The sequence below is a fragment of the Mustela nivalis genome (genome assembly GCF_964662115.1).
Source record: "Mustela nivalis genome assembly, chromosome: 7".
NCBI lineage: Eukaryota > Metazoa > Chordata > Mammalia > Carnivora > Mustelidae > Mustela > Mustela nivalis.
This window is the reverse complement of record NC_139026.1, coordinates 132,556,565-132,583,983: the sequence shown is the minus strand read 5'-3', so window position 1 is coordinate 132,583,983 and position 27,419 is coordinate 132,556,565. Positions and strand designations below refer to the sequence as shown.

The following is a 27,419-nucleotide window of genomic DNA, read 5'->3' as shown; positions in this document are numbered from 1 at the left end:
AGTCCTCCCCATGATAAGCCAATTTCTCCTCCCCTTGGAAATTAGTCACTGAGTAACCTCAGCTCACATCCAACCACAGGCGACCTCACGGGTGACTCAGGCCTTTAACAATTGCTTACATGGAAAACACACACCAACGAACAAACCCTAGGAGGCCCAGGTAAATGGGTTAACGGCGAAGGAAATACCACAAACTAGGTTTGACCCAGGCAAACAGGATCCCTCGCAGACAGACAACCAGCCACCACAAAGCTGGCAGGAAAACTCGGTATGCTCCTTCACCACACTGGGCCCCCTCTCGGACTGTGTTCTGCTGGGAAAATCTGGGGAGACCAGCACCCAACGCTCATCCCGCTGCCAGACTTTAGAAGTCGGCGGAGTGGTGAGCAGAGGAAAACAGGAGCCTCTCTCCCTGGTTTAGACCAGCAGAAAGAAAACAGAACGGTGATTAAGGAGGCTGTGTATTAATTAACCAGCCTGGTTCTACCGAGCTGAACTTTGGGTGCCGGCCATGCATCAGTCCCACGCAGCACCCACGCAAAGCAACCACGGCGATCGCTCTGGGAAACGTACCTGGGAGGAGAGGGACAGATAGGGAGGACTGACCAACGGACGCCAAGAGGGCATTCGAGAAGGGAAGCCGCAGCCCTTCGGCCCCACCCTCGACAGGGCGGAGGAGGAGAGGCCCAGGCGTCTCCAGGGATCACCCCCCTCTCCTTTGGCAACTGATGTCAACGCAGCTGTTCCCTTGCAGGGCAGCGGGCACAAGAAGGTGTGTGTTCCCGACAAGAAGTGGCTTGTGCGGTGCCGAGCAAAGGACAGGAATTAACAAGGCATTACTGACAAAAGGCGAGGGAGGAAAAGCATTTCCTTAGCTCGCAGGTAGGCTCTGTTGAATCACCCCCGTGCTTTCTGAGCCCTCGGGGACCGAGTGCAGCAGCTACCCGAGTGGGAAGACGGGGACGAGAAACGGGCGATGCCAGGCCTTGCGCCATGCCCCACGGCCACGCTCTGGGAAGCCTGGGCATTTTTCAAAGATTTTAAGGCTTGGAGAGGCTGTTTTGCTGACCCAGAGAATTCCATGACGTCTCCCAGGTTCAGATCCCGTCAGCGTGGCAGGCTTTCTTCAACAACTGTTTACCGCCGTCCAAATGCTCTGTGGTTATTAAGAGGGACCGCGGAGCGCACGACACCGTCCCCCTCCTGCGACGTCTCATTAGAAACAATGTTTGGACAAAGTGTTGCAACAGATGCCACCTAAGTAAGAGGTCGGGAAGGAGGAGAAGGGATGTGAAAACCCTTGTTTCGATTTTTAATCTAATCAGCCCGGGCGGGGTTTGTTATTTTCACCAGAGGACGGGAAGCACACCCCGTCAGCCCCTGACGCATCTGGCACACATCTGGCAGGTTTGGTTTCTTCAAACACACGCTTTCCAGGAAAGGGGGTGTCAGGGTTGGTCTTCCCTTGTCTGCTTTAGCCACGATCCCATCCCTAACTTATCCCCGAAGACCCTATGTTATGGCACACGATGGCCACTGCCATTTCGCCATGTGTGACACGCCAGACCCAACACAGGAGTCCCCACCTACCGCAGCAGAGACAGGTGGCTTCGGCTGACCTGGTTACCATGCAAGTCAGGGGGGTGCAAGGTGAGAGAAGGTCTGGTTTGCCCCTCCCATCTCCCCCTTCCTGACCTGTTCAGAGCAATTTCCTTTCAATTTCTAGATGCTTCGGAGCAACAGTGTGGAGACGACACCCCTGGCTTCGTCATTAGGAGAGCTGTAATTCCCAGCCGGGAGTTGGAAAGCTGGCCCAACCCTGTGGCGAATCAGGATGCGTTATGCCCTCTGGAAAGAAGCACGCAGGTCATGCTAGAGGCTGAGGGTTTGGGGGGAAGCTGTGGAGGGAGGGATGTCACCATCCTGAGGTCCTAGAGTCCCCGCCTAGGAACGGGGCAGGCTAATTTCGAAGCCATATGCTGGGGCTGGGCAGGACTCGGCTTCACCTGCCTGGCTCGTGCTCTCCAGAGAACAGCTCATTCAGCCTAGCTCACCAGGAAATTTGGCTCAATCTGGGTGCGGCCAACCACTAATTCTCCGCACGCTGGGTCCTTTGTTCACCAGACCCTCCTCTGCGCGACCGACCCTGGGATGCTACGGTCTCTGAGAATTTCTTCTTCCCAGCGGTGTATTAAGTGTTCTACTATCGATTCTCCTTCCTCCTTTCATTAACTGGCACTATAAGCAAAGTAGAAATAATTTATTTCTTTTGAGTTAGTATTAAAAAAGAACATGCTAGTAAATATTCTGCATTACCTCAACAGGAAATAATGTTTATGCTCTGGTAAGGCTAACGGTCTTGTGAAATTTATTTCTATTTCCTCTCTCTCATTCATTACTTTATTGGCTTTTTAAAAATTACATAGGATAAAAGGAAATCTAGAATGAGCTTATAAGCACGAAGACGGCACCATGAAGGGAAGTAATTATGATGTAGGAAAATCTCAAGTTCATCTTGCTTATGCTGTTAAAACTGGACAGACGGTCATTTGTGAGGTCTTAGTGAAACTATTAATGTTTCATTTGATCATAAATGGAATGTCTCCCAGACACGAGACAGACAGACTGTTGCCAAAATTATTTAATTCTCAGGAAAGAGATGGTCCAGTCAGTGGTTAGCTGATGGCTATATTTAAGATGAGCGTTATTCCCACAAATATTTTGACAGGAGAAACTCTGCTGAGCTCTCCAGTCTACAGGCCTGACTGACTTAACGCTGTGCCCAACGTTGATTAAAGATCCGAGTCTGGAACAGACTTAAGCAATGTTAAATAAATCATTTAACTTCCAAGCCACAGTCAGTAACCGTGGGGAGCTGCAGGACAGATAAAAGAAAAATGTGCTTCTCTCACCAATACTCAATCTTGTTCTGGTATACTCCTGTATCCTCCAGGCCAAGGACAACCTCCTTTTGTACCTAAAATAGCTACAGTTTGTAAAAGCGTATCTTCTTTCTACCACTTGTAACAGATAGTGCAAGTAACTTCTCCCGTCTTCTCGCCCTGTCTCTGCACATCCTGCAGGTGCCTGTACGGACACCGGTCTTTTATACAGGACTCCCTTTTGGAGCTTCTGTGGTTATGGTTTTTTTTGTTAGTGGTTATGTCGTTTCTGTCACCCAAATACAACTTTTCAGTCCCTTCGATTTTATTTTTCCTCTTATGACTGTTCTCTAAACTCCTACTTAGCTTGTCAACATGCATTGTGCAATATGTAAGACATCGCTTTGTTTACTGGCAACGTTTCTTATTCTATAAAGGATTTTGGATGGTGAGGCACACACATACCCACGATAAACACCCGCAGTTTGCAGCTCACACAGGGCTTCCAATTGAACTCCGTGAAATACACAGATCAGGCGTTCCTATCCCCACCGGATGGGTTAGGAAATGGAAGTGTAAGGAGTTAAGAACGTTGCCCAAGGGCGCCTGGCTGGCTCAGTCAATGGAACATGGAGAATCTTGATCTTAGGGTCATGAGTTCGAGCCCCACACTGGGGGTAGAGATTACTTAAAAATAAAATCTTTAAAAAAAGAAAGGAAAAAAGAAAGAAGCTTCCCCCGTGTCACATGACGACAAAGCAGGGAGGCACTAAGAATGCCCATCTTCAGCCTTGCCACTGTGAGGATTTATTACATTATTATTATTAAACTTTATTACTGCTTCTTCCACAGTTCCACAGTGTGAAACCCCCTGTCCTCCAGGATACCGTGCGCTGCTCTGTGAGGACTCCTGCCCCACGAGGCCCTTCCTGCAGGGATTACTGAGGGCTCATCTGCTTGAGCTCTGACCTTCAGTGTGCAGGGCACTGAACTCTGTGGGAGATGTTCCTCATCTGCGTCCGTCTCTGACCCCGATTTCCACAGCAAAGGAAAGGAACAGCAAGACGTCTCAGCAGGCTTAGCATCTAACTAGCCAGATGCTCTCTTGATTACGATTAGGTTTTACCTACTTGCCTCAGAATAAGTTACATGTTGGGGCGCCTGGGTGGCTCAGTTGGTTCAGCAACTGACTCTTGATTTGGATCAGGTCACGGTCTCAGGGTCACATGATGGAGCTCCGAGTTGGGTTCCCCACTCAGCCGCAAGTCTGCTTCCCTCCCTCTCACTCTGCCCCCTCTACTCTCTCCCTAAAATAAATACATCTTTTTAAAAAATCAGTTACATGCATGTTAGTATGTATCATGTTTATATATATTACACTGACATATACCAAAATATTCTGTATGGCTAATTATGTAGATGAAGCTATCATTATGCCACGAGTTATATATGTGTAAACATGTATATATGTACATGTACACACTCACACACACTTTCATTTGTCGCAGATGCCAGATTACTTACAGGACAAAATGTCTGTGACATTCCTGGAACTGCACCCCTTGGAGGCGGCACTACAATTCTGTCACTGTATCTGTCACCATATCCTCCGCCCCTCTAACCTTTCATTAGGGAAACTGATCAAGTCAATTGCGTTATTAAGTGGAAAAGGTGGATACAACACTACATAGCTTTAGGATGGTCACCACAGTGTAAGACGTTTTTTTAAAAAATTGCAGTTGGATGATGTAACAATGCCTCATCCCATCTGAACTGAAAACAGCAAAGTGACGACAATCTTGGTCGGATTTTGGGCTCTGCAGCCGCCGCTTAAGGGTGGGCATTTTTCAGTGGAGAAAATGGTGGTGAACACATTGATGGGTGGTGGGTGCCAAGCTGGAAACCAAATGGTCTTTCATTCCCGGTCTGTCGCTGTCCTGCCACATCCCAGGGCTCCCGCGGCGGGGTCCGAGCAGTCCTTGTGTCTCAACACCCCGTGTTCCCTCTTGGGTGTCACCTCTTGGGGTCTACGCAGGGTCCCTCCGCACCTCTTTCTTTCCTCATTGCTCCTCTGGAAATCAACCCTGTGGATTCAGGTGACAATCATGGCCCTTCTGCTGGCATTGCCCCCTGCCTGTTTTCATGTCAGTCAAAGAGGGACATGTGCTGGCTTTCTGACCCAGTCCTAGAACAAGCGCACAACACGAGGTGGGTTATGTCAGTGGAGCGAGTTTAAAGAGGGATTTTACAGGTCGCCTCTGATGAGACGTTGTTCAGCTGTGCTGTTATTTTGACCTTCGGCTGAACAATATTAGCTAATGTGTCCAAAGCAGCAAGGAGCACGGGAGGGGAGAGCCCCAGAGGATTACGCTGGAGGAGAGTAATTCACAAGGCCACCAAGCTCAATTTTTTCCTCAAAATAAACATGAAAAAACAACAACGCAGATCCAGATCAAAGTAGCCCATGTGCCCATTCTTCCTGGGTTCAGAAGAGCCAAGTGTGCTCCTCCGAGCAGTGGCTTTCAAAACCGAAAGAAGTTCCATAGGTATCCCAGGTATGTCGAGTGTGTGAGCTGGGAAACTTCTCTCGTGTCAGACTGAAAATCTCTGCCATTTGTTGTGTAATTATAGAGGCCCAACCATTTCCCAGTTCCCAGTAGTTAGGAAAGAATCGAAAAGGGTTTGAGTTTATAAACTAAATGAATAGACCTTTGAAAACACATCTGTTTTCCTTGGGTCTGATGGGAGTCTGAGTCAAAGAATACGAGAGCGGGGCGCCTGGGTGGCTCAGTGGGTTAAGCCTCTGCCTGCGGCTCAGGTCATGATCTCAGGGTCCTGGGATCGAGCCCCGCATCAGGCTCTCTGCTCAGCAGGGAGCCTGCTTCCTCCTCTCTGCCTGCTTCTGGTCTCTGTCTGTCAAAATAATAAATAAAATCTTTAAAAAAAAAAAAAAAAAAAGAAAGTGTTTAAAAAAAAAAAAAAAACACGAGAACACCTATTCTGGGACCAAGCCAGTGGCCCCAGCCTTGCCACTGTGAGGATTTATTACATTATTATTATTAAACTTTATTACTGCCCCCTCCCCCCATTTGAGGAGTCTTCCCACGGTCCATGCAGCTCCGTGGAACCGGTCTTCCGATGCGGATGTTAGCATCAGGTTCCCAATACATATAAACCAGAAGTCTGATCTAGAGTGAGTCTCAACTATCACATTCTCTGCATCCACGGAATGGTTACTAGGCCTAAAAGCCCAGGGTTAAGGCCAATGAGGGAACGAGGATCTTTAAGACAGACTTCTTACCTTTAAAGAGCTTACATTCTAGTAGGGATAATGAGGCACGTACATGAATATTCAAAATCAGACAAAGCAGGAATAACTCTGGCAAGTGTTAAGGGAGTGCAATGCACAAACACTCTCAGAATCTGCTCCAGAGTGAGAGCCTTCCGGCTGGAGAGTGGAGGAACACTTTTCTGAAAAGGTGAGATTTAAAGGAATCCATAAATTATGAGCAGAATTTCAGGAGATAAGCAAGAAAAAGGTTGCTTTGCTAGGTAGTCCGGGCAGGAAGGAAGGCACGATTGGAGACAAGAGTGGGAGATGCCAGGTGCTCTGGAGGAACAGGTAGGCCTCTGACCCAAACAGCAAAGGGTTCTCCAAGGTCAACATGCATGAGAATCCCCCCGAGTACTTGCTCAGACACGAATGAAGGGGCCCCACATACGGAGTGTCGGATGGGCCCCCAGGTGCCCCTGAGCTGTGGGTTCTAGAGCTTCTTCAAGAACCACTGCTCTAGGGAGCAGAGGGGTTTGGTTAAATCCTAATTCTGAAAGCTGACCTTGTTAAACTTTGGGTGGTGATGATAACTACCTAGAAACTCTCTGTAACTATTTTCATCTAAATCTACCCGGAGAAGATGGAGAGTGAACAAGGAACTAGTATGTTCGGAGATTTCCTAGTTACTAAATGCGGTCTGACATCACCTCATTGAATTCCCGGCAGATTCCCATCGGATAAACATTATAATCCCCATTTTACAGATGAGGAACTGGGGCCCAGTGAGGTCAAGGGTCCTGCCCGAAGGCAGATAACTGGGCCAGGATCTGTGAAGTGCCAGAAAAATCTTAACACTGTCGCGGTAAGAAATCAAGTGCGGAGGCTTATCTTTGAACGCTCTTCAAAGACAGGCAGTGGGTCAAGATCACAAAGATCAGTTCTTCCCGTCTCAAATCAGGCTCAGAAATAACGGAACGGAGTCATCTGTATTGAAGGTTACGGAGACACAAGAGAACAGTAACCTAGACCAGACCCTCCTAAGGTGATCTACCGAAGTGGGGAGCCACCACCTTCCACGTGATGACTCCAGGACAGCCATGAGCCCCACCAGAGTGCTCCATTTCAAAGGAATACTTTTGTGTTTTCAGTTCAAATACTCAGTCAGCCAGCCAGCAAGCCAGTGGACACGGCTCGGAAATCTGAGATGGTCAGCAAAACCACCACTTCTCCTTATTTGGAGAAATGACAGCTTCCCAGACAAGCAGTTCGGGAGTCGTGCATACCCCGAGGCTGGGCTTGGCAGGCCTCTCGGCCCCCGCCCTGCCCGGTTTTGCCCTGCCCGACAGCTGGGGGAGGTTAGCCAGCCACTGCTTCCCCACTCGCTTCCAACACTGCCAGCAACCTGCTCCTCGGACATGAGAGCTGCTCCCCCCACAGCCCCGTGTCCCCAGGACGGCGGGACTTGAAGCACTCCTCCCTCGAGGACAGCCCTGCACTCCTGAATCTGGGTAGCTCCCAAGAAACAAACGTAGGGCTATCAGCTCGGTGACCCTGCATCCAAGAAATCACCGTCCAGGTGACCAAGTGCCCACCTCCGGCCAGGGGGCGGGCACAATCTAGGTGTCCCCCTGCCCAAAACACGGGAAGGAAAGAATCCTCTGTCGCGTAAGAAGTAAAGCTGGTGAAGATGTTCTGTCACCTGCAGAGCCTCTCAAAGCTCGTGACTCGGCAGCCAGAGCTTCCAACTCATGTCAAGGAGAAAGAAGCTCCAGGTGGACTCCAAAAGGGCCCATCGCCCCCCACGGGCCAGGCCAGCCGCAGTCGTTGTCTTCTTGGTATTCCCTTTCTCTTACTTGTCTTCCTTCTTTGAAAAGCGACACGGGGACCCAGTTTCTTCCAGAGAGGATGGGAAGACATGGGTCAATGAAGAGACAGAGGGAGTTTCTTACAACACGTGCCCGCACCCCGAGACACTGGCTTCATTCTGATGACCTTCACCCTCAACTTCTGCACTTCACCCTCAACGGACTGCACTCCACAAACCGGCTGCCTCCTCCCAGAATTTGCTCTTCCATCAGCACTGCTCCCCACCATGGTGGCCAAGGAAGGCGGGGGGTTGTGGAGGGACGAGCGCTGGATGAAGAAAAGAAAAGAGGATTTCTCCTCTGAGGAGTTCCTTGTCTGTGGTCTCGCTGCCGTGACCGTGGGTCTCTCTGGACTTTTCTGAGCGTCTGGTTCTGCCGCTTTGTGGCTCCAGGAATACCTTCTGTGCCCACCCGCCCAGTTCTGTGAGCACCCAGTGAGCTGAATTACTCTTGCATGACTTCACATGCAGAGAATTGCGACCAGCATGGATTCTTAGGAAAATCGCCCATAAGCGTTCGTGGGCTCACTCAAATGAGAGCAAAATGAATAGAATGGATACTACTCACTTTAATATATTCATAGGAATGTGATGAGAATGACACCCTCCTCCTTTTGAGATGCTAAGAGCTCACCGGAAGAAAGAGTGGATTCTGAAAGCAGGAAAGCCATGCTGTACTATATTCCAAAGACATATCCTTGAGAAAAAGGTTCAGATATAGGCTGGAGGCTCCCATGCAAGAAAGTGGTTTTCCTCATTCCCATTCCTGAATGAACTGGCGATTCTGAAGCCAGATCAGGCTAGATAAAAGATTTCCAGTCCCCTTTATATGGATATGAAAGGTATACTCAAATGTCAATTACTTCCAAAAATTATGGGATGGGCGATGACCCACATCTCTGCGTCAGGTCCTTCTTCCTTTCCCGTCTTAGCACCTGGGAGTGCCTCTCTCCGGGAATGAAACATGCTTAGCGCCCGAATAGAAGTTTGGGTTGGTGAGGGTAAGGCTGAACACAAGTTTCTGGATGCTCTTAGAATTCCAGTTACACTGTCCACTCTAGTCCTGCCCCACATTTATATTAAAAAGAGCAAAATCTGTGTGCTTTAGGATAGTTCCTTGATAGAAAACATCTACCTTGCCGTAATGCTCAAAAAATTGTTTCTGGCTTTTCTTTCTCTCTCTCCCTCCTTTTTTTTTTTTTTTTTTTTTTTTTTTAAATATAGCAAAGTGTGGCGATTTATTTATGTATTTGCCTATTTATTTTTGCAAAGTGTGATTTAATGTAAATGTAGAAATGTTGTTACTGAACTTTTATGTCACGATGGCCTTACATATACGTTCACTGTATCTACATCTAAAATGCAAAAAAAAAGGTCTGGGTGGTTCTTCTATTATTACGATGCACTATCTATAGAAACACATTATCTCTGGATAAAAATTTTCCGTCAAAATTAAAAAATATCAGAATGCCACATTTGACTCATTCTCATGCTCTAGTCACAGAGCGATACTGAATAGAAACTTATTAGCATTTCACGAAATTTCTTCAGATCATTGTTACGAATAATAAAAATACAGAAACATTTTAAAACAACATATTTCAGCCTTAAAATGGTCAGATTAACATAATTATAGCCTTAGGTTGCCAGCAGTGGCGCATTTCTCATTTTCATGAGAACGCAGAGGTTCGCCCAGATCGCAAGCTAATAGGCTCCTTGGTCTAAATATATACAATAAAATCTAAAGGAAATTTCTGAAGCATTAAGATCAGAACCCTGGAGATATCTGGTAAGTAATTTGCGCTGCTGGAGCAGAGTTTTTTGTTTTGCCGTTACACAGCTGCTAGGAAATATATTTTTAGATTTGCTTTTAAAGGCGAGCAAAGATGGTATCCACTGTGTAGATATGTATCCAGAATGTTCCGTCAGTCCTTCCTGTGAGGAGTCCGCCACGGACGGAATGTTCTATCCGTCGCCTTCCTTCTTGGTAAGTCGGCGCGAGGAGCAGTCCTTGACGCTCTCCTCCTAGATGAAGTGATCAGACCTTGACCGTGACACCCATCGCTTCGGAGGCCTGTGCCTTATAAAAAAACATGCACCGAAGGTCAAGCAGGTCCCTCTCATCCCGAATTATCTCATCACTGACATCATTATGACGTCTTATTGCTGTTTGGGTTTTTGTTTGGCAGCCCCTCCTGTGATATCAAGGGCAAGTGAAAACGTACGGGTTCACAGAGTGAAATCAGAACAAGGAAGGCCATGAACTTGGATTTCACAGGAAAAGGAAAAAAATGTAAAGAAAGAAATCAGGTGCACGTATCGATCAACCAACTGAGGGAAACGTATTTTCTGTATTTCAGCAATATGCAGGGAGTGCTGGCCCAACAAGAGAAAGCACCCTCCAGCTACAAACGCACGCTGGGTCCTCACACCTTTTGTGGGGACAGGCCTCAGATAAATAAATCTGCACAGAAATGTTTCAATGAACATTTTTTCTTTTGTGCCCCAAAAGAAAGTGCTGGAGTTCTTGAGAACCCTTAAACAAGCATTAGTTTTGATTGTGACATCATCAAGGCTCATTTTTCTCAATGACACAATCCTTAGTGACATTTTGCTCAGTCTTCACAAGCCCCAGACTGCTCTTTTGTCTTAAAGCCTGGGTTTTTACACTTCACTCAATAACAAGATACTACCATCCCCCGCTTTGGCTATTTCCTCGCACTGCTATTACCCATTTAATGCTTTTCTTTATTTTTCCTTTACTTACTGTGATGAAGCAATAGTATTCATTAACTCACAAGTTCTTTGTGCCACTTACTTCTCCAATGTTCATGAAGACATTATATAATTAATTATTAAAATTTTAAAAACCTGTTTTTCTAGGTACCACCGAAAACCACAGGTCCCGAGTGAAAAAACCAGCGCTGGAAGTGGTCTGAGCAGTAAAACGTTAACATTTCAAACAGGGTCATGGCAGGAGCCATTTTCCTTAGCAAAGAGGCTGACTTTTAAAAATAATGCTATAATCCTACACAAGCCTTTTAAGCCAGTATGCATTGTTTTATTCAAAGCATCTCATAATTTGAAGCAGCTGCTGTTTTTCAGTTGACTTGATGGCTTAGTCTCCTTCAATAAAAATATTGGATCATCTAAATCTGGTTAGTTCAAAATCCATTTATTTTTGGTCCAGGCCCATGCATTTCTAATTGATGAGCTCTGCTCCCACTGTAGACACGCACCGCCGCCGCGGAGACGAGGTGAGGTCAAGCTCTATGCATCTACAGTGGTGGCTGGCTATGGAGAAGTCGGACAGACACCGTTTTCTCAAATCAGTCAGGTGGGACGCAGAGGGGCCAGAATGAAAGGCAGGGAAGCAATGGAGATAGACAGAGACCTGGCCTCAGGGACAGGTGGCTTGGGCTCCTGCCCTATCTTTGTCCTTCCCTTATTTTGTGACCTTGTCACCCCAAGTCATTCCAACCATGCTAGGCCTCCTGAGTCTCGCCTCACAGACAGGTGAAAGATGATAAAAGATGATGCATAAGGACTGTCTTTCCACCTCTGAAACCCCATGATGCTAAATAAGTCAGGCTTATTTCTTGAGGCTGCACCAGCGACCAGCTACTTCCTCTGTCGCAAATGTCCAGCAGCACACAGAGTCTCGCTCCTGCCAATTATGCGCGAGCGAAGTAATCGCTAACCTGATGCGGAGAGAAGCAGGGCAGAGAGGAAACATCTTACCACCAGTTGCTACGTACCTTAAAAACATTTGTCTTCCCTGTAAAAAATTAACGTGTGCTACCCCCTTCCCAGAATTTTAAATAAAGTAACCGATACTCACCTGAGAAATTTTAGAAAAAGTGTCAAGAGAAGAACTGTTGTCTGGAAGCCTCCCTAGGGCAAGATTGTGGGGGTGGGGGAGGCTGCATGGACAGCATCAGAGACAATTTCCTAGAGTCGGGGTTACCCCGATGGGGACCCACAGAGAAGACAGAAAGGCAAAACCCCAGGAAAGAAACAGCTTGTAGGGGCAAGGGTTACAACCTGAAAATACCAGGACATGTGCTCCCAGTCAAAGGCAATTTCCACCAACATCTCTATTTACATGAGACTAGAGGAGGGATGTGGTTTGGATATCAGAGGGTGGGGAATGTGGGGGAAGCCTCTCCCATACTCTCAAGCACCGGCACAGAACTCTTTGGGAGTTCTGTGTAGAAGTGTGGGAAGTACCCCACTACCTGCTAAAGGACGGTCCTGTTCCAACGGACCTTCAGTTGAGTTAGCTGGTTCGCCAGCCCTGGATTTTGGGCAGACATGGGGCTGGACGCTAGCTATGTTGGTCCTCAAGCCCAAGTGCAGGGCTGCGATGAACCCTTACATCGCCTGTTGACATCCTTGGCAGTAATCACTTCGCATCACAAATCACCGGGTATTTCTGTGGCCCAGTGGATGCCTCCGTGTCCAGGAGGCAGGGGAGGAGAGCCCCAGTCCCTGGGGCTGCGGGGGCTCCGCTGGCTGTGCTCACTCCGGAACGCTCCACCTTCACCGTTATTCCCCGTTCCCCCCGTCCCCCCTCAACCGCTCTGCCGAGAGCCGCACAGACGGCAGCCTGACGTGCAGGCAGTTCTCCACTCAAACACGTTTTCTCACTTCCAGAGCAAGCTCACGAATACAGTCCCCACTCCCAGGGCCATGAAAACAGTTTTTAAGTGACACAGCACACGAAGCAAAGAAGGAAAAAGCAAGGAGGAAAGGGTAGTTTGCCTAAGTCCCACACTATCTACTGCTGACTGTTTTCATTTCACTGAGGAAATTGTCTCCAAGTCTCGGAAAAGACAACCAGTCTGATACTAGTTTGGGATGCTACCCATCCCAACCTACCAACCAACCAACCACCACCACCACCAACAACAAAAAAACCCAAACAGAACAAAACCAAACAACATTCAAAGGTGTACAAAATAATTTCTCTTAGGTCAAGAAAGCATTGCTGATGTGTAATTACTACTTTCAAACTAAGTCGTCTGTATCCGACTCCAGACTTGGAGCTCTTGGCTACTAGTAAGAGAGTCAGCCAGGGTTTGAACTCTGGCTTTGCTACCTGCTAGGATGTGGTCTTGTTATTTAATTTCTTGGCCTCAGTTTTCCAATCGAAAAATGGGTCTAACTGTACCTATGAAGTCTGAGGACTACGTGAAATAATATATATTATTTTTTAAAAAGATTTTATTTATTTATTTGACAGAGAGAGATCATAAGCAGGCAGAGAGGCAGGCAGAGAGAGAGGAAGGGAAGCAGGCTCCCTGCTGAGCCGAGAGCCCTATTTGGGGCTCCATCCTAGGACCCTGGAATAATTGCCTGAGCTGAAGGCAGAGGCTTTAGCCCACTGAGCCACCCAGGCACCCTGAAATAATATATATTACATAATATATAATTAAGTATCATATATTAATTATATATTATATATTAAATATATAAATAATACATTATATATTAAATATATAAATAATATATATTATATATTATTGAGACCACATTAGGTAGCAACTTTTTCATGCACATAAACTCATCTTCAAATTGGGATAAAGATACCCACGGGGATATGGATAAGCAGATCCATGAACCTTTAAAGGGAAACACACTTGATTTAAGGGGACACTGCTCTCCTGAATTCCTTTTTAAAAAATGCAAAATTGTGACTTTACCAATGCAACAATAAGATAAAAGTCATCTCAAGTACATATAATTTCTGCCAAGCCTTTTTTCAAGCAGTCATTAAGCCTGACAAAATAGGATTCTATCTGTTATGTAAAACTGTAGAAGTTTTCAATGGAACTCTGAAAGCTTACAAAGACCTTTTTTTAAAAAACGTCAAAACTGAGACACAGAAGCTATTTGTAATTTAAAATCTGAAGTGTTTTTCACCAGGAAAAAGGCAACAAATAATTTTCCTTAAGAAAATAATTTTCCTTAAGATGTTGAAGGACACACACTCAGGTCCCCCTCCCAACTGTAAGCACATCTTCAAATTGTCTACATCTGTCTCAGAAACTAAATGCAAGTCAACATCTTCATGAAAACACTGAAAATGGTCACAAAACACATACATCCCTGAGATCTGTACTGGCAGAAAATGTGGACACCTTAAATCCTTTTCAAATTATAAGGTTACACAAACTAGATTGTAGGATTTACAGACGGAAGACAGCCGAACGTAATTTAAATGGCTTTTAAGGGACAGACTATCACCAATCACAAAGAAGTTTCCTCCTAAGCAGTGCATTACGAAGTGAAAATTTAAAACCTGGTATTTTAATTCCTCACTGGACTGAAACACAGAAGATCTGTCTCAGTTGAAAGCAAATGTCCCAAAGCATGACAAAAACAGTCTGAAAATTGTATTTTGTTATAAAGGTAGAGTTCTTACCTTACATCTTCCGTGACCCTTTGTCTTCTAGAAGAAACTTTCTAGACTTGCAGAGATCTTCAAACTACCCATCTCTCGAAGATTTCCAGCTCTGCCTGTCTTTATGGTGACTAAATGCAAGGCTTGGATTTTTTTTTTTTTTTTAACAGAAGGAAGCTTTTAGTCAAAATATGTGGTTTAAAGGAGCAGTATCCACCCTTGTTAAAACCATTTCACGGACATTCAGAGGTTTGGTTTCTACTCTATGAAAGTTAAATCCGAGTAGGAAGGCATTTTTCCTGTCCCGGAAATCAGCATAACTAAAACCAATGCTGAGCTAACGAGAAATGTTTCTTCCATGTGTTCTGTCTGGCAGAAACTGCAAGCCATATCAAGGAAACACGTGATGTTTATAAATACAATATGGCTCATGTTGTCATAACCTCTCAATGACAAAAAAAAAAAAAAAAAGAAAGAAAGAAAGAAAAAAAAGTGTAAGGAAAGGCAAGCGGCCACAAGGCAGGAAAGATGAGATTTGTATCACTTAGAAGCTGCCTATCATATGTGCATATATTACCCTTTTTTGCCTCTTGGAAAATAAAATAAAGTCTAACTGGAAGCAGCCAGGGAGGAAAAAAATATCTCCCATGTTCTGGAGAGCCACTGTATTCCAATGCGTTTGCCTCGCTAATCATTTCAAGAACAGTAATTCCTTACCACTGGTAACGTAAACATCTTTTTGCCTGTCAGAGGAGCATGATATAAAGAGGGCATAATTAGATACATCACTCAAGGGAGTTCCATTGTTTTAACTCAAGCAAGTAATAGAACGGAGGCAAGGATTTCACAGAGCCTGAATCTGATGTGGAAACATCCAGATGTCTGTATCGCGAGGGATTTCATGTTTGGACTTGTGGATTACTGACTTCGGACCTTCGGCTGGATTTGAAGATTGGTGAGGGCAGTGACCACAACTCGCTCACCACTCTATCCCCAGAATCTTGCACAAGAGCCAGAATCAGAGGAGGGGAGGGGGCGTGATGGTTGGGTGAGTGAACCAGTGAACCCTGGAGCTAGGTTAACTGGTCTAGAATTCTCAGTCCTACTTTGTTGAATCTGGAGTACTTGGGAGTATCCAGCAGGAAACACTGACTAAACGCAACCTACAGGTTAAGATTTGTCCTACTGAGTTATACATACAGCAAAACAAGATCTGTCTTCTTTAATCTGGTATCCAGAAGTAGCTTAAACTTTGTACCACACTTGAATTTAACTCCTGAGAAGAAAGTTTTAAAAAGCAGATAGGTGAGCTTTTCTTTTCCTTTTTTTTTTTTTTTTTTTTTGCAAAGATTTTATTTATTTATTTGACAGACAGAGATCACAAGCAGGCAGAGAGAGAGGGGGGAACAGGCTTCCTGCTTACCAGAGAGCCCGATGCGGGGCTCGATCCCAGGACCCTGAGATCACGACCTGAGCCAAAGGCAGAGGCTTAACCCATTGAGCCACCCAGGTGCCCCTATGTATGCTTTTCCGACAATCACTTGTTTCAAGCTGACCCAACCGTCACTCTCATCTTAAACTTGAGGGGTTACCAACTCTGTGAAATGATACTGATCGGAGGGGGATTTGGGGGGACAGACAGATATTCTTATTTCTTAGTTTGGTCAGGAAGTACCACTGAGATAAGCTCAGGAATGTGCTGCAGACTCCAAATATTCATATTAATATTTACAAATAATTGTACTGATCTCCCCAAAGAGGGGATCCACTGAAAGTCTGCGATAGGGGAAGTGCTCGAGTGGACCCCTTTTTCATCCTGACAATGAATGAGAACCTCCTCATTGTTGGAGGAAAACACAGGGAGCAGGAAGATGAATCGAATGGGGACGTCACCCTGCAGAAAGTAGGGATTTAAAAGGAACTGAAGGTGTGTCCATGGCAGGCAGGAAAAACGTCGGCAGGCCAAGGGAGGGAGGCAGACCGGTGAGGTCCTGGGGAGGTTCAGAGAAGCTTGGAAAAGCGAGGAGGTAGGGAAGTCTTGATGAAGCCTCTGAGTTAGGTCTTCGCACTTGGGTGGCACATGGACACCAATGATGAAGGCAGCAGAGTGGGGAAGGACAGTCGTGACCACCAGAGCCATCAAGAAGGCCAGTTCTTGGGGTTGGCCTGCCGAGCTCCCAATCCGGTTCTACCACAGAACAGCTATGTGGCTTCGAGCAAGTTCCCTAACCTCTCTGATCTTCAGCTTCCACATCTGAAACAGGGGGTAACAGGAATTCCCTTCACAGGCGCTTGTTCTGGAAATCAAATGAGAATGAATGGAAGCGCGGTGCTCCGCACAGGGCCTGGCCTGGGGTCGGTTATTATTTTGAATGTCAGTCAGTATCACGGTTGCTGGTGGTGGGTCATGGAGGAGAGCCCTGAATGACTGCAAGAGGATTCGTTAGGAGTATTTCTGGAAGCTTCCATTTCTATGGGATTCTCTTCCTTTCGTTTATTTATTAGAGAGAGGGAGAGAGAGAGAGAGAGAGTACACGCAGGCGGAGGGGCAGAGGAAGTGGGAGAAACACTGCTGAGCAGGGAGCCGTAAGTGGGACTCGATCCCCAGACCCTGGGATCATGACCTGAGCTGAAAACAGGTGCTTAACTGACTGGACCACCCAGGCGCCCCCCTCTTCTCTTCCATTTCTATAGGATTACTTCATCCCTCTCCAAATCCCAAAGTCTTTCTCTCAACCAGAACGCTGCCCCATGGAAAAAAGAGCTCTAAGGCATGCCCATTTCGGACATACATACTAAATGACATATTTGTGTACTTCTTTCATTTTGGGGGGGGGATGGGGGTGAAGGGTATCTTTTTAGCCAGGTTGAAAAGAGAACAAAATGGAGCAAAGTCAAACATTAAAAAAATGCCACGAAACAGTCATCTAACAGGGTTAAGAAGTGAAAGAAATTTAAGAAAAGAAAGAAAAGAAAAAGGAAGGATATTTAATGGGTTCCGAAATCTCATCAGGAGCATCGTATCAAAACTTGAAAAGCCTTAACAGAAATGCCAAGAAGGGAGGCTACAGCTGAATACAGAGAGTCAGAGAGAACTAAGTTCAAATCCAGTGCCTGACATTTACCAGCTGGGTGGGCCTCGGAAAGACTCACGGGCCTCAGCCACATCATCGATAAAAATGGAGTCAGTTACCTCCTTGGCAGAGTTATTGGCTAATCAGTATGTAAAGTAGTTAGCACATTGCCTGCTGTGAAGATACAAAAAGGCTGTTATCTTATATCCAAAAAAACAATGGTCTAGAATGAATACCACTTGCGCCCTGCCTGGTTCCACAGAGAAATAAACAGAATTCACGGAAATTATTACCATTTTGCCCCCCCCTCCCTCCCAAAAGACACAGTGGAGCATCTGACAAGAAGTCGAAAGTGGGAAAATCGCAAAGGGAGGCCAGGAACGTGGCCAACACACAAAACATATGCGGTGAATGCCCGCGCGCTTGTTGTGGGCGGGCCACACATTTAATTCTAAGCTTTAGAGTAGCAACACAAAGAGGGAAAATGATCACTTTCAAGATTCAAAGTGTCCACATGACAAAAATAAACCAGGAGCAGCATAGCTCTCTGTGGTGATGAGAACAGAGGTATTTTTACAGCGGGCTCTCGTTAATGACAGAAAATGCGTTAATACAGGAATTGCGGCGCGACGGTGAGAGCGGTCCGTGCGTGCTGGGTTTACGCTCACCGTGGGTGAGACATCGCGGCCGGCTTCTGGGGGTACAAACATGGACACAAGATGGTCTCCGCCTTTGGAGAATTTACAGTCTTGCGGACGAAATGCATAGGCATCTGAATGTTTTATGACACTAGGACAACGTGCCAAGTGCCCCTGGATGGAGAGGAAAAATGAATTCTGCCAAAGCCTTATGGGAATCTTCATCAAGTAGGTGGTCTTTTAGTTTTTATGTTTTAACATCTCAATTTTCAGCCATTTGGAAACAGGAGAGAAAGTGATCTGAGAACTCCCATCATCCGCCTGCATTTTTCAGCAGTTCACTGATTTTGTTTCACCTGCATCGGCTTTTTTGGTTTACTCTGCTGGGGTATTTTAAGCAAATCCCATTCATCATGCCATTTAGCCTGTAAATACTTGGCATGATTCATGTTACCAGACATAACCACCAAGCCATTACTATACCCAATGGAATGACCAGTTATCCCTTAACATCACCTTATCCCTTTTTTTTCTTTAAAGGTTTTATTTATGTACTTGAGAGAGAGAGAGAGAAAATGGGTGAAGAAGGGCAGAGAGAGAGGGAGAAAGAATCTGAAGCAGACGCCACACTGAGCACAGAGCCCAACACAGGGCTCGATCCCACGACCTCAATGTCACAACCTGACCCGAAACCAAGAGTCAGACGCTTAACTGACTGAGCCACCCAGGTGCCCCAACATCACCTGAATCCCAACACATGTTTAAATTTCCCATAGACTTTCACCGATGTCTTTGATAGCGGGTTGTTCCAGTCAGGATCCCAACATGGTGCCCACGAGGCATTTGGTGGTTATGGTATAGATGTGACCTGGGAAACATACAGGATCCGCCCACCTCCCCCCCCCCCCAGACCAGCGGTTTATTGAAGGAATCGGGCAATTGTCCTGTTGGATGTTAGATGGAAGTGATTTTGAAAGGCAGATCTGTGGGGAGGGAGAGGAATTTCAGACACCCGCAGTAAGAACTGTGAGGTAACTCTGCTTGGGTGTTGGTTTGTGGATGATACTGTCCATGAGTTGCTATTCTTTGTGTGGGGGGATGGTGGGCTTAGGGGATTGGCTTGAGAAGCAACAGTTGGACTAGGGTATGCAGAGGTGGGAAACTGGATAAATGCTACTGCATGACTGATCACTAGTGATGCTAAGAGCCGGAGATCCAGAGCCTACCTGCCTGGGTTCAGATCTCAGCTTGGCCGCTCTCTAGCTGTGTGGTCTTGGGCAAATTTCTTAACGTACCTAAGCAACTGTTTTCTGAGCTGTCAAGAGGATGGCATATACCAACCAATACTGCCTCAAAATGTTGTCTTGGGGGGTTAAAGGAGATCACTCATAAGAGTGCTTAGTAAATGCTCAAAAGAGTTAGCTTTTGTGAGAAGAGCTATCACAGTGCAGGCCATGGCAGAAGGGGCATCCGTAAGAGGCCTTCCCGGATGGCCTGGATCAGCTCGGGTGGCTGGGCAAGTGTTGAGAAACAGGAGTCAGGCAATCAAACAATCACTGATAACTCAACTTTTTGAAATCTCTTCTTCCCAACTTGTTGAAATGCATACCCCACCCCCTCATCAACATCACTCTACCTTGCCTAAACAGAAAAAGCAAGAAGGAAAAGGACTTCGGAGGAAAAAAAAAAAAAAAAAAGATTACGATTTTTTTTTTTTCTTCAGTGGGATATGATGGAAACATTGGAAGAATACCCATGTGGAGATGACCACTTGGAAGTTAAACACCGGGCTCTTGAAGTCCAGAGAGACAGCAGAGCTGGGGTTATAATTTTAAGGGTCATCCACATCGATGTAATGGTTAAGTCAGCAGGAAGATAAAAACCACAAGTGAAAGGATGCAGATTAAAAAAAAAAAAATCATATGCACACACACACACACACACACACACACACACTGGTGAAGTCCACCTGAGCACACTGGAGACCACTGAGGGGCAGGAGGAAGAGGAGTTAATGAATGAAGCAGGCTGAGATGTGTTTGAACGTAAGCAAGGGATTTAGAAATGGCGGCGTAAATAGAATCCCAAGGTTTCTAAGGAGACTGTTCCTGGGTGTCAGAGGCAGAGCTGAAATAAGAGAGGTCTGGGGGCAGCGACTGATCTTGGTATTAGGACGTATTTAAGATGGCTGGCCAGGTCTGGCGAGGCTGTTCTAAAGGCAAATCTGGGGGTGCCTGGGTGGCTCAGTGGGTTAAAACCTCTGCCTTTGGCTCAGGTCCTGGCCTCGAGCCCCACATCAGGCTCTCTGCTCGGCAGGGAGCCTGCTTTGCCCCATCTCTCTGCCTGCCTCTCTGTCTGATTGTGATCTCTGTCAAATAAATTTTAAAAATCTTAAAAAATAAATAAATAAAGGCAAATCTGGGAGCTGTCCCATGTAAGTAAAAACGAAAGACATACAAGAGGGAAAGAACTGAATGACAGGAGCAAAAAAAATCGCAGAAGTCATCTCAACGTGCGTTGGAGGGTGGAAAAGCCCCGAAACTGCAAAAAAGCCACCAGGCTTGGTGAACCGGAAGTTCCTGGTGCCCTCTGAGAGTCCCCAGATGGAATGGCTTCTCTCTGAGTTGTGCATTTGTGAGTGACGAGGCCCTGTGAGCACATACATAATTTTGCAAGAAGGCCACTTCCATCTGGTGAGCTCAGTCCCTTGGGAACTAAATTTCAAAAACTACTATCTAATTTTGTCAGGAAACACTAGCCACGTGATTTAAATTGGATCGGGGTGATTTGCACCCATGTGCGAAGAATCAGGAGCCGGGTGTGCTCCGTTCCAGCAGAGAACCACAAGTCTCCATGCACACACGAGCCTCCCCAGTGCTCAGCCAGACGCTAAATGAGAAGCTAGACGCAGGCTCTCCCCACCAGGCCCGTAATCCGTCCATGCTCTGGGGCCCCCAAGCTCAAAGTCAGTACTTCAGTCTAGCAGGCTTCCTGGGGGACACCACCGCCGTTGTCATCGTCCTCATTAAACTGCTCTGGCGAACTGACCCAGGTAGATTTTGAGTCTCCCGCGGTCTTTGGTTTCACAGGCTAAGATCTTAAACGCACTGTTAAGGACGGTCTCGGAGGCCACTGCACTTCTGCGGTTGCGGTTTTTTTTTTTTTTTTAAAGATTTTTTTCTTTATTTATCTGACAGAGATCACAAGTAGGCAGAGGGGCAGGCAGAGAGAGAGGAGAAAGCAGGCTCCCTGCAGAGCAGAGAGCCCGATGTGGGGCTCGATCCCAGGACCCTGGATCATGACCTGAGCCGAAGGCAGAGGCTTAACCCACTGAGCCACTCAGATGCCCCTGCGGTTGCGGTTTTTGCGCCTCTGCTCGATCCAACAACCAACGTCTTCCCTGCTCGGCGTGTTTGCGGGGAACGAGTGGGCCGCGGGGCGGGCTGTCCCAGGCGGCGTCTGGAAGCCGGCGGTGGAAGGCGAATGACATCAGGCGCGGGGCTGCGTCCCTGACTCATGCGAGCAGTTATCATCAAATTCCTTCACGGCCACGCGCACATTGCAACCATACGGAAGGAGTGAGTGCCCTAAACCTACCATGCGGCTTGGTTTAGTCTACAGCCATTGATCCTTGCTCTGTTCTCTCTCTGTTCTTCACCATAAGTTGGGGGGGGGGGTGCAGCTGGGCTCCAGGCCGGGCTCAGCCAAGCCTCCTTTCCTTTCATGGCAAAGCAGCTATACTCATGGTCAGAGAATTCCAACCTCCACAGCCAAAAGGTGAGGCAGAAGGAATTCCACGTCTGAAGCTTCTGGAATCTGTGACCAGGTGCCAAGTTACAAATGGCAGGCGTGATCACAACCTCGTTGATTTTTAAAACCAGGTTCTAGTTCTCGTGTCTAAGTAGTCTTGTTGGAAACCTACAAGCATGTCTGGGAGTTGGATGGTGAACATTTGTTGTCTTGTCATCTGGGGACAACAGTTGATTTCCTCACACGAAAAAATGCTGCCTGAAGTAGGCTGTGGGTAACACAGAATGATCACTAGGGTCTGGTCTAAAAGTAAAAGCAGAACAACTAGAAACCCACAGCACACATCCTGAATTCTAATAGGTTTTGCCCATATGGTTGATATTTGAGTCACTACGTGCTCACTACTGGTCCTTATGTAGGTGCCACATCTGCTTGAGAGTTAAAACAGGTGTCCTCCCCAGCCCTAAACAAGATTTCCAGAGGCGATTCTGGGGCCCCCGTGTGGGCTCTACGTAGCAGAAACAGATCTCTGAGTGCCATGAAACTCCAGTTGGAAGGCTAGACATTTCAAAAAAATTAAAGATATCCAGGGGCAACAAAGACTCTTAAGAATGTCACTGAGAAGGAATAACGAAATAACACAAAGCAAGGGTCTTGTAACACTCAGTCTGTGTATCACGATCAGCATGACTCAGTCTTCACGTGGCGCTGGTTTACATTTAAAGTGTAACTAGCTAAAAATAAGCCTCAGAATCCTAGATTTTCTGAAGTAGCAACACAGACCTCACTTCAAATCGCACATCATTTCATACACACACACACACACACACACACACACACACACGAATCAGCAGTTGAGGATATAAGGGGCCCTTTCCTTCCAAAATATGGGCTCCGATCCCACAATGTCATCACTCATGTTCCAGACCAGAATTCCCTAGAAATTCTTCCAGCACTTTCTATCGGACCTCCTGGCCTCTTGATCCTAAATTCACATACCATGTGGGGTACACGGAACAATGGTCCCCCAAAGATGTCTGCTTCCTAATCCGCAAAACCTCTGACTACACAAGAAAGGGGGGTTAAGGGTGCTAATCAGTTGACCTTAAGATAAAGAGATTATTCTGGAGCACAGGGTGGGCCCAGTGTAATCACAAATGTCCTTAAATGTGGAAGAGGGAAGGTCAGACATGTGGTGATGGAGGCTGGATCCGAGACATGCTATTTGGCTGAGTCTGAAGATGGAAAGAAGCGTCCACAAGCTGAGGAACATGCGTGATCTCCAAACCATTCTCTCTAGAGCTTCCAGAAAGGAAAGCGGATGTCCTGCCACTGACCCCTTGAGCAGACAGCCCATTGAGACCATGTGGGACTTCTGACCACCAGAACTGAACGATAGTAAATCTGTGCCATTTTAAGCCAGGAAACGTGTATTAACTTGTTACAGCAGCAATAACAAACTGATACATTCTATCCAGGATGCAGAGATGAGCCCACCTCAGGATTGCAACCACAATGCTAGGATAGGCAATGTCAGGGATTCTTTGGCAAGAAGACCTATTCATTTACTTTCTTCCTAGTTAAACTCCAGCACCCAGCGGGGTGCTAGTCCTCAGAAAGGATGGTATAAAATGGTGCAGCATATTCTAAATTTGTGTGTGTGGTGGGGAGGAGGTACAGCTGGAGAGGAACACAGCACTATTGTTAGAAACTCAGTCCCTTTTTTAGCGAACCTGCCTTAATATGATTTTTAAAATCTGTCTTTTCTGTTTCCCTGTTCTCTTCTCTTCAAAACACCCCTGGGTGCTTTCAATGTCTGGATATAATCTTCGGAGATCATCTGTATCTAGAGAGTGTCAGCTCCCACATCATGCAGTTTTTTGGACTATGCCTTCGATGGGATTCAGAGAAGGTCTGATGATATTTAATACAGTACAGCTGCAAACAGTCATGAATCAGAAGGTGAATAATTTAATTAGAATTCTAGGGCTTGCTTGGAATAGCTGATATAAGGCTATTAAGAGATTCTACATGGAACTGGACATGGGTTTGCTGGTGGTGTTGTTTATAAGTTAGTTTTAATTAGAGAAAAAATAACAAGAGATCCTCTGAGCAAGTTAATGTGTACCCAAAGATGCTTTTAGGCAAAGACTTTTAGGATCCCCTTGGAGGGAGGACACACCTCAAGTCCATGCTCAAAGATAAATGAGGATGTGCCAGGCCCTATTTCGGTCCCCCTGCCCCAGATGTCCGCAAAATTGAATTCTTTACCAAGGCACAAATCATGAGTCATCAGACAAGATGAGAGTTGAGAAGCCTTGAAACCTGGTAGTGGGGTGTGGCTTCATCAGGGGACCATACCAGAGAAAGGGATGGCCTGACCTATCGAATAAAATTAAAACTAGAACGGGAACACTTACCCTCATGTCTCCATTCACAGTTTTCGGTATGTGGTTGAATGCATGTGCGGGGTCCTTGTTGTACACTTTGAGGAGCGATCTGTCCTGAATGTTCCTGGAATCAAAAACATCAATGACTACGGCAGATGAAAGGAGCCTCACTTTGGCCATTTCTTTTGCCTGCCCTGCAGAATCAGGCAGAAGACACGAACAGGCAATCCAAAGGCTGTCTACAGTCAACCGGACAAAAAGTTCCTTCACCATACAATAGGCAAAAATCAATAAGCAAAAGGAGAAAAGGGACTCCAGCTTCTCTTTCCCGTTTTTGTTCCCCAGGAAAGTATTCGTCTCTCCCTGCGGTTCTCCACCCACAAGTATCAGTTAGCGTGGACTTTCTTTAAAGACTGGAGCAAGGAAAGCTAACACTTTCAGGGACAATAAAGCTCCAATACTCACACTACGTTCAAAGAGATTTGGTTAATATTTAAATATTTAATCGTTTACTTTGCCCAAACGCCTGGTTTTCTGCTTATCTCGCGAACGCACACAAAGGAAAATGGTTTTTCCTTCAAACACTTTCCGCAAGGAACAGAAAATGTTATTTGCAGTCCAGGAAAAAAAAAAAAAAGTGCCACTAAGATCAAAACCAGTATCTTTACAATGCCTTTTTTTCCTTCCACAGTGGCTATTAAAAATAACTCGTCTACGTACAAGAGGAATGAGAGGACGGGCAGAGTCTTTGGAAGGAAGAGCAGCAGATCGAGTCTTCTGCTTCTCTTTCTCCTCCGGAGCCCAGCACTTAGAGCCCCGAAGTCAGTCATGCCGCAGCCAAGGACAGAAGTCCCACATCTTGCTCGGAGCCTACCTTAAAATTATTTAAGAGCATAGGAATGTCTACGAAGTCCTTCTCCCTCCACATTCAGCTTTCGCCAGCAGAAGGGCCACCCAAGGCGCATTTAGCCCCGTCTACACTGCGTCCTCCTGAGCCCGGCGCGCTGAGCTCAGGAACGCGTGTGCAGAAAGATGCATTCCTTTCCTCCAGGTGCAGCAGCCGCACGTTCTGGGGGTTGATCGCAATCTCTGGGATTACTGGGTTATGTTTTGTTTTAAATGGAGTGGAGGATTCTTGGACTGGTCTTGCTTTCCTCCTTTAAATATCTGTCAGTAATTGCTTTGAAGCAATGACTAGCCCAAGCTTGCAGGGCTGTTCCAGACTTCAAGGAGCTCGTTACGAGGCGGCGTAAGGGGGAGCATACAGAACCTTGTTATCTCAAAGGGGCGAGGTTATTATGAAGGCAAGAGCTCACAGAAGGTGAGGATGTGGGGGGGGGTTCCTTCAGTGAATCCCCGCTATGGCTTTAGGGGTGAGGTGGGGAGTCACGAGTGGCAATAGGAAGAAACTGAAAACCTTCCTTGAGCCATGAAAAAAACGTAGTGGGATTCTAAAGGTATTTAAAATACATGAGGTTGGTTTATGATTAATTTAGAAACATGCTCATCCGAGATGAACCAACAGTAAAGGCCCAGATTGCATTCACCATGGCAACATTTACAACACGGAATTTCAACCTGAACACTCCATAGCATTTCCCTAAGGAAAATATGAAGAACCCAACCCAGTAACGAAATAGTTAAATGTTTAACCAATACACACTCATTTCAAAAACACTGGATATAAAAGGAAATTTGTCCTGGGCTCAGAAGATTAAAGCCATTGTCTTCAGTGACAGTCTACATGGTAGATTTTTGGAGGGGACAGAGAGAATCTATATAATGTTGTTGGGGAGAATTTATTCTACCAATCAAAATACAATTGAGGCATTTTATGCAGAGAGAGAGAAGAATTCTTTGGAAAAAGACATACACAGGATCACCTAGCATGAACATTATATCCACTATCAAATAAAAACACCTTAACCACTTCAATATTTTTAGATCCATTTTTAATCAGTAAATCAAAATACTGAAAAGGAAAATTACAGACAATCCTATAAATCAATGACTTTCCCACTAAACATTTTAAAATTAGGTTTTAAAAAACGACTTTCACAAATGTTAACTTATTAACTGAAAACTATTATTGTTGAAAGAAAGGATCTTGTCTTCTCTCAAGCCCCATTTTCATCTGTTTTATCAACAGGCTTCGCATCAAGGAGGATCATCTCGGTTTGAAAGTTGAGGGGGACCAAATTTTCCCCTTTGTCCTCCCTCCCAATTCTCTTTTCGTAACTTCCTTGAGACACTCCGGAAGAATGAATAAAGGTAGCCCTAGCAGTAATGCTTTGAGGTTTGGGAAAGGCTCTGGAAAATCATGACTTTTTGCAAATTTAAAAACGCTTGTGTGGAAAAAAAAAAAAAAAATGCTTGCATGGGCCGCAAGACAGTAGGATCTGATTGTTCCTAATCACCTCATCAGGCTTGAGCTCCAAAACCAAAAATGGCTCGATGTCGTTTCATACAGATTCATTATGACCATTTCTCTCCGGTCCTCTAACTACAAAACATGGGAAGTCAAGAAAATAGCCGTAAAACAAGATGCCTGTGTGAAAACACTATCTGGGACTGTATAATCACAAATATACTCTTTAGATACAACGTGATGACTCTGTGTTTAAGTTTGTGCTCTGTAAATTCAATTTTTTTTTTAAGTGACAGGCTGATTAATAATTTATTTCAAAAAACAGACATGAATTTTCCGATCCCATGAATATTTAAACATGCCTTTTCAAGGTAGCAAGGTGCTACAACAGATGTAGCCCCTATACCTTAGGGCCTATGCCAAAGCCCTAAATTACTCGTACACCTTGGCACACGCCAAAATGTCATTTGTGATCACTGTTAGGTATTTATCAATTCACATGTGTTATGCACTAGAGGCACACTGTTAAAAAGTGGTTACGGGGGTCACCTGGCTGGCTCAGTGGGTTAAGCTGCTGCCTTTGGCTCAGGTCATGATCTCAAGGTCCTGGGATAGAGCCCCGCATCGGGCTCTCTGCTCAGCAGGGAACCTGCTTCCTCCTCTATCTCTCTCTGCCTGCCTATCTGCCTACTTGTGATCTCTCTCTCTGCCAAATAAATAAATAAAATTTTAAAGAAAAAAAAGTGCTTTCTATTAATGCCATAATGAAGAAA

At 45.9% G+C, this 27,419-nt stretch overlaps 1 protein-coding gene and 2 long non-coding RNA genes across 24 annotated transcripts in view; 2 read left to right on the top strand and 1 right to left on the bottom strand.

Annotated features, from left to right (window-relative positions):
* KIAA1217 overlaps positions 1–27,419 on the bottom strand; it is a 377,430-nt gene that overhangs the window by 65,529 nt on the left and 284,482 nt on the right. For 19 of the 21 annotated variants that reach the window (XM_082742072.1, XM_082742091.1, XM_082742090.1 and 16 more), the window contains one exon: positions 24,309–24,402. In XM_082742072.1, coding sequence (XP_082598198.1) covers positions 24,309–24,402 — 94 coding nt within the window. Of the gene's footprint in view, positions 1–14,447; positions 15,345–24,308; positions 24,403–27,419 lie in introns of those variants that run through there. The other 2 variants (XM_082742075.1, XM_082742077.1) reach the window with 1 other exon arrangement.
* LOC309870066 lies at positions 105–4,227 on the top strand. 2 transcript variants are annotated; one of them, XR_014314463.1, is made up of 3 exons: positions 105–268; positions 755–882; positions 1,727–4,227. It is a non-coding gene; the product is annotated as an uncharacterized lncRNA (long non-coding RNA). The 2 variants fall into 2 exon arrangements; XR_014314464.1 differs by lacking the exon at positions 105–268 and having other exon boundaries at positions 298–882.
* LOC309870077 lies at positions 6,541–9,229 on the top strand. Its single transcript, XR_014314477.1, has 2 exons — positions 6,541–6,607; positions 6,638–9,229. It is a non-coding gene; the product is annotated as an uncharacterized lncRNA (long non-coding RNA).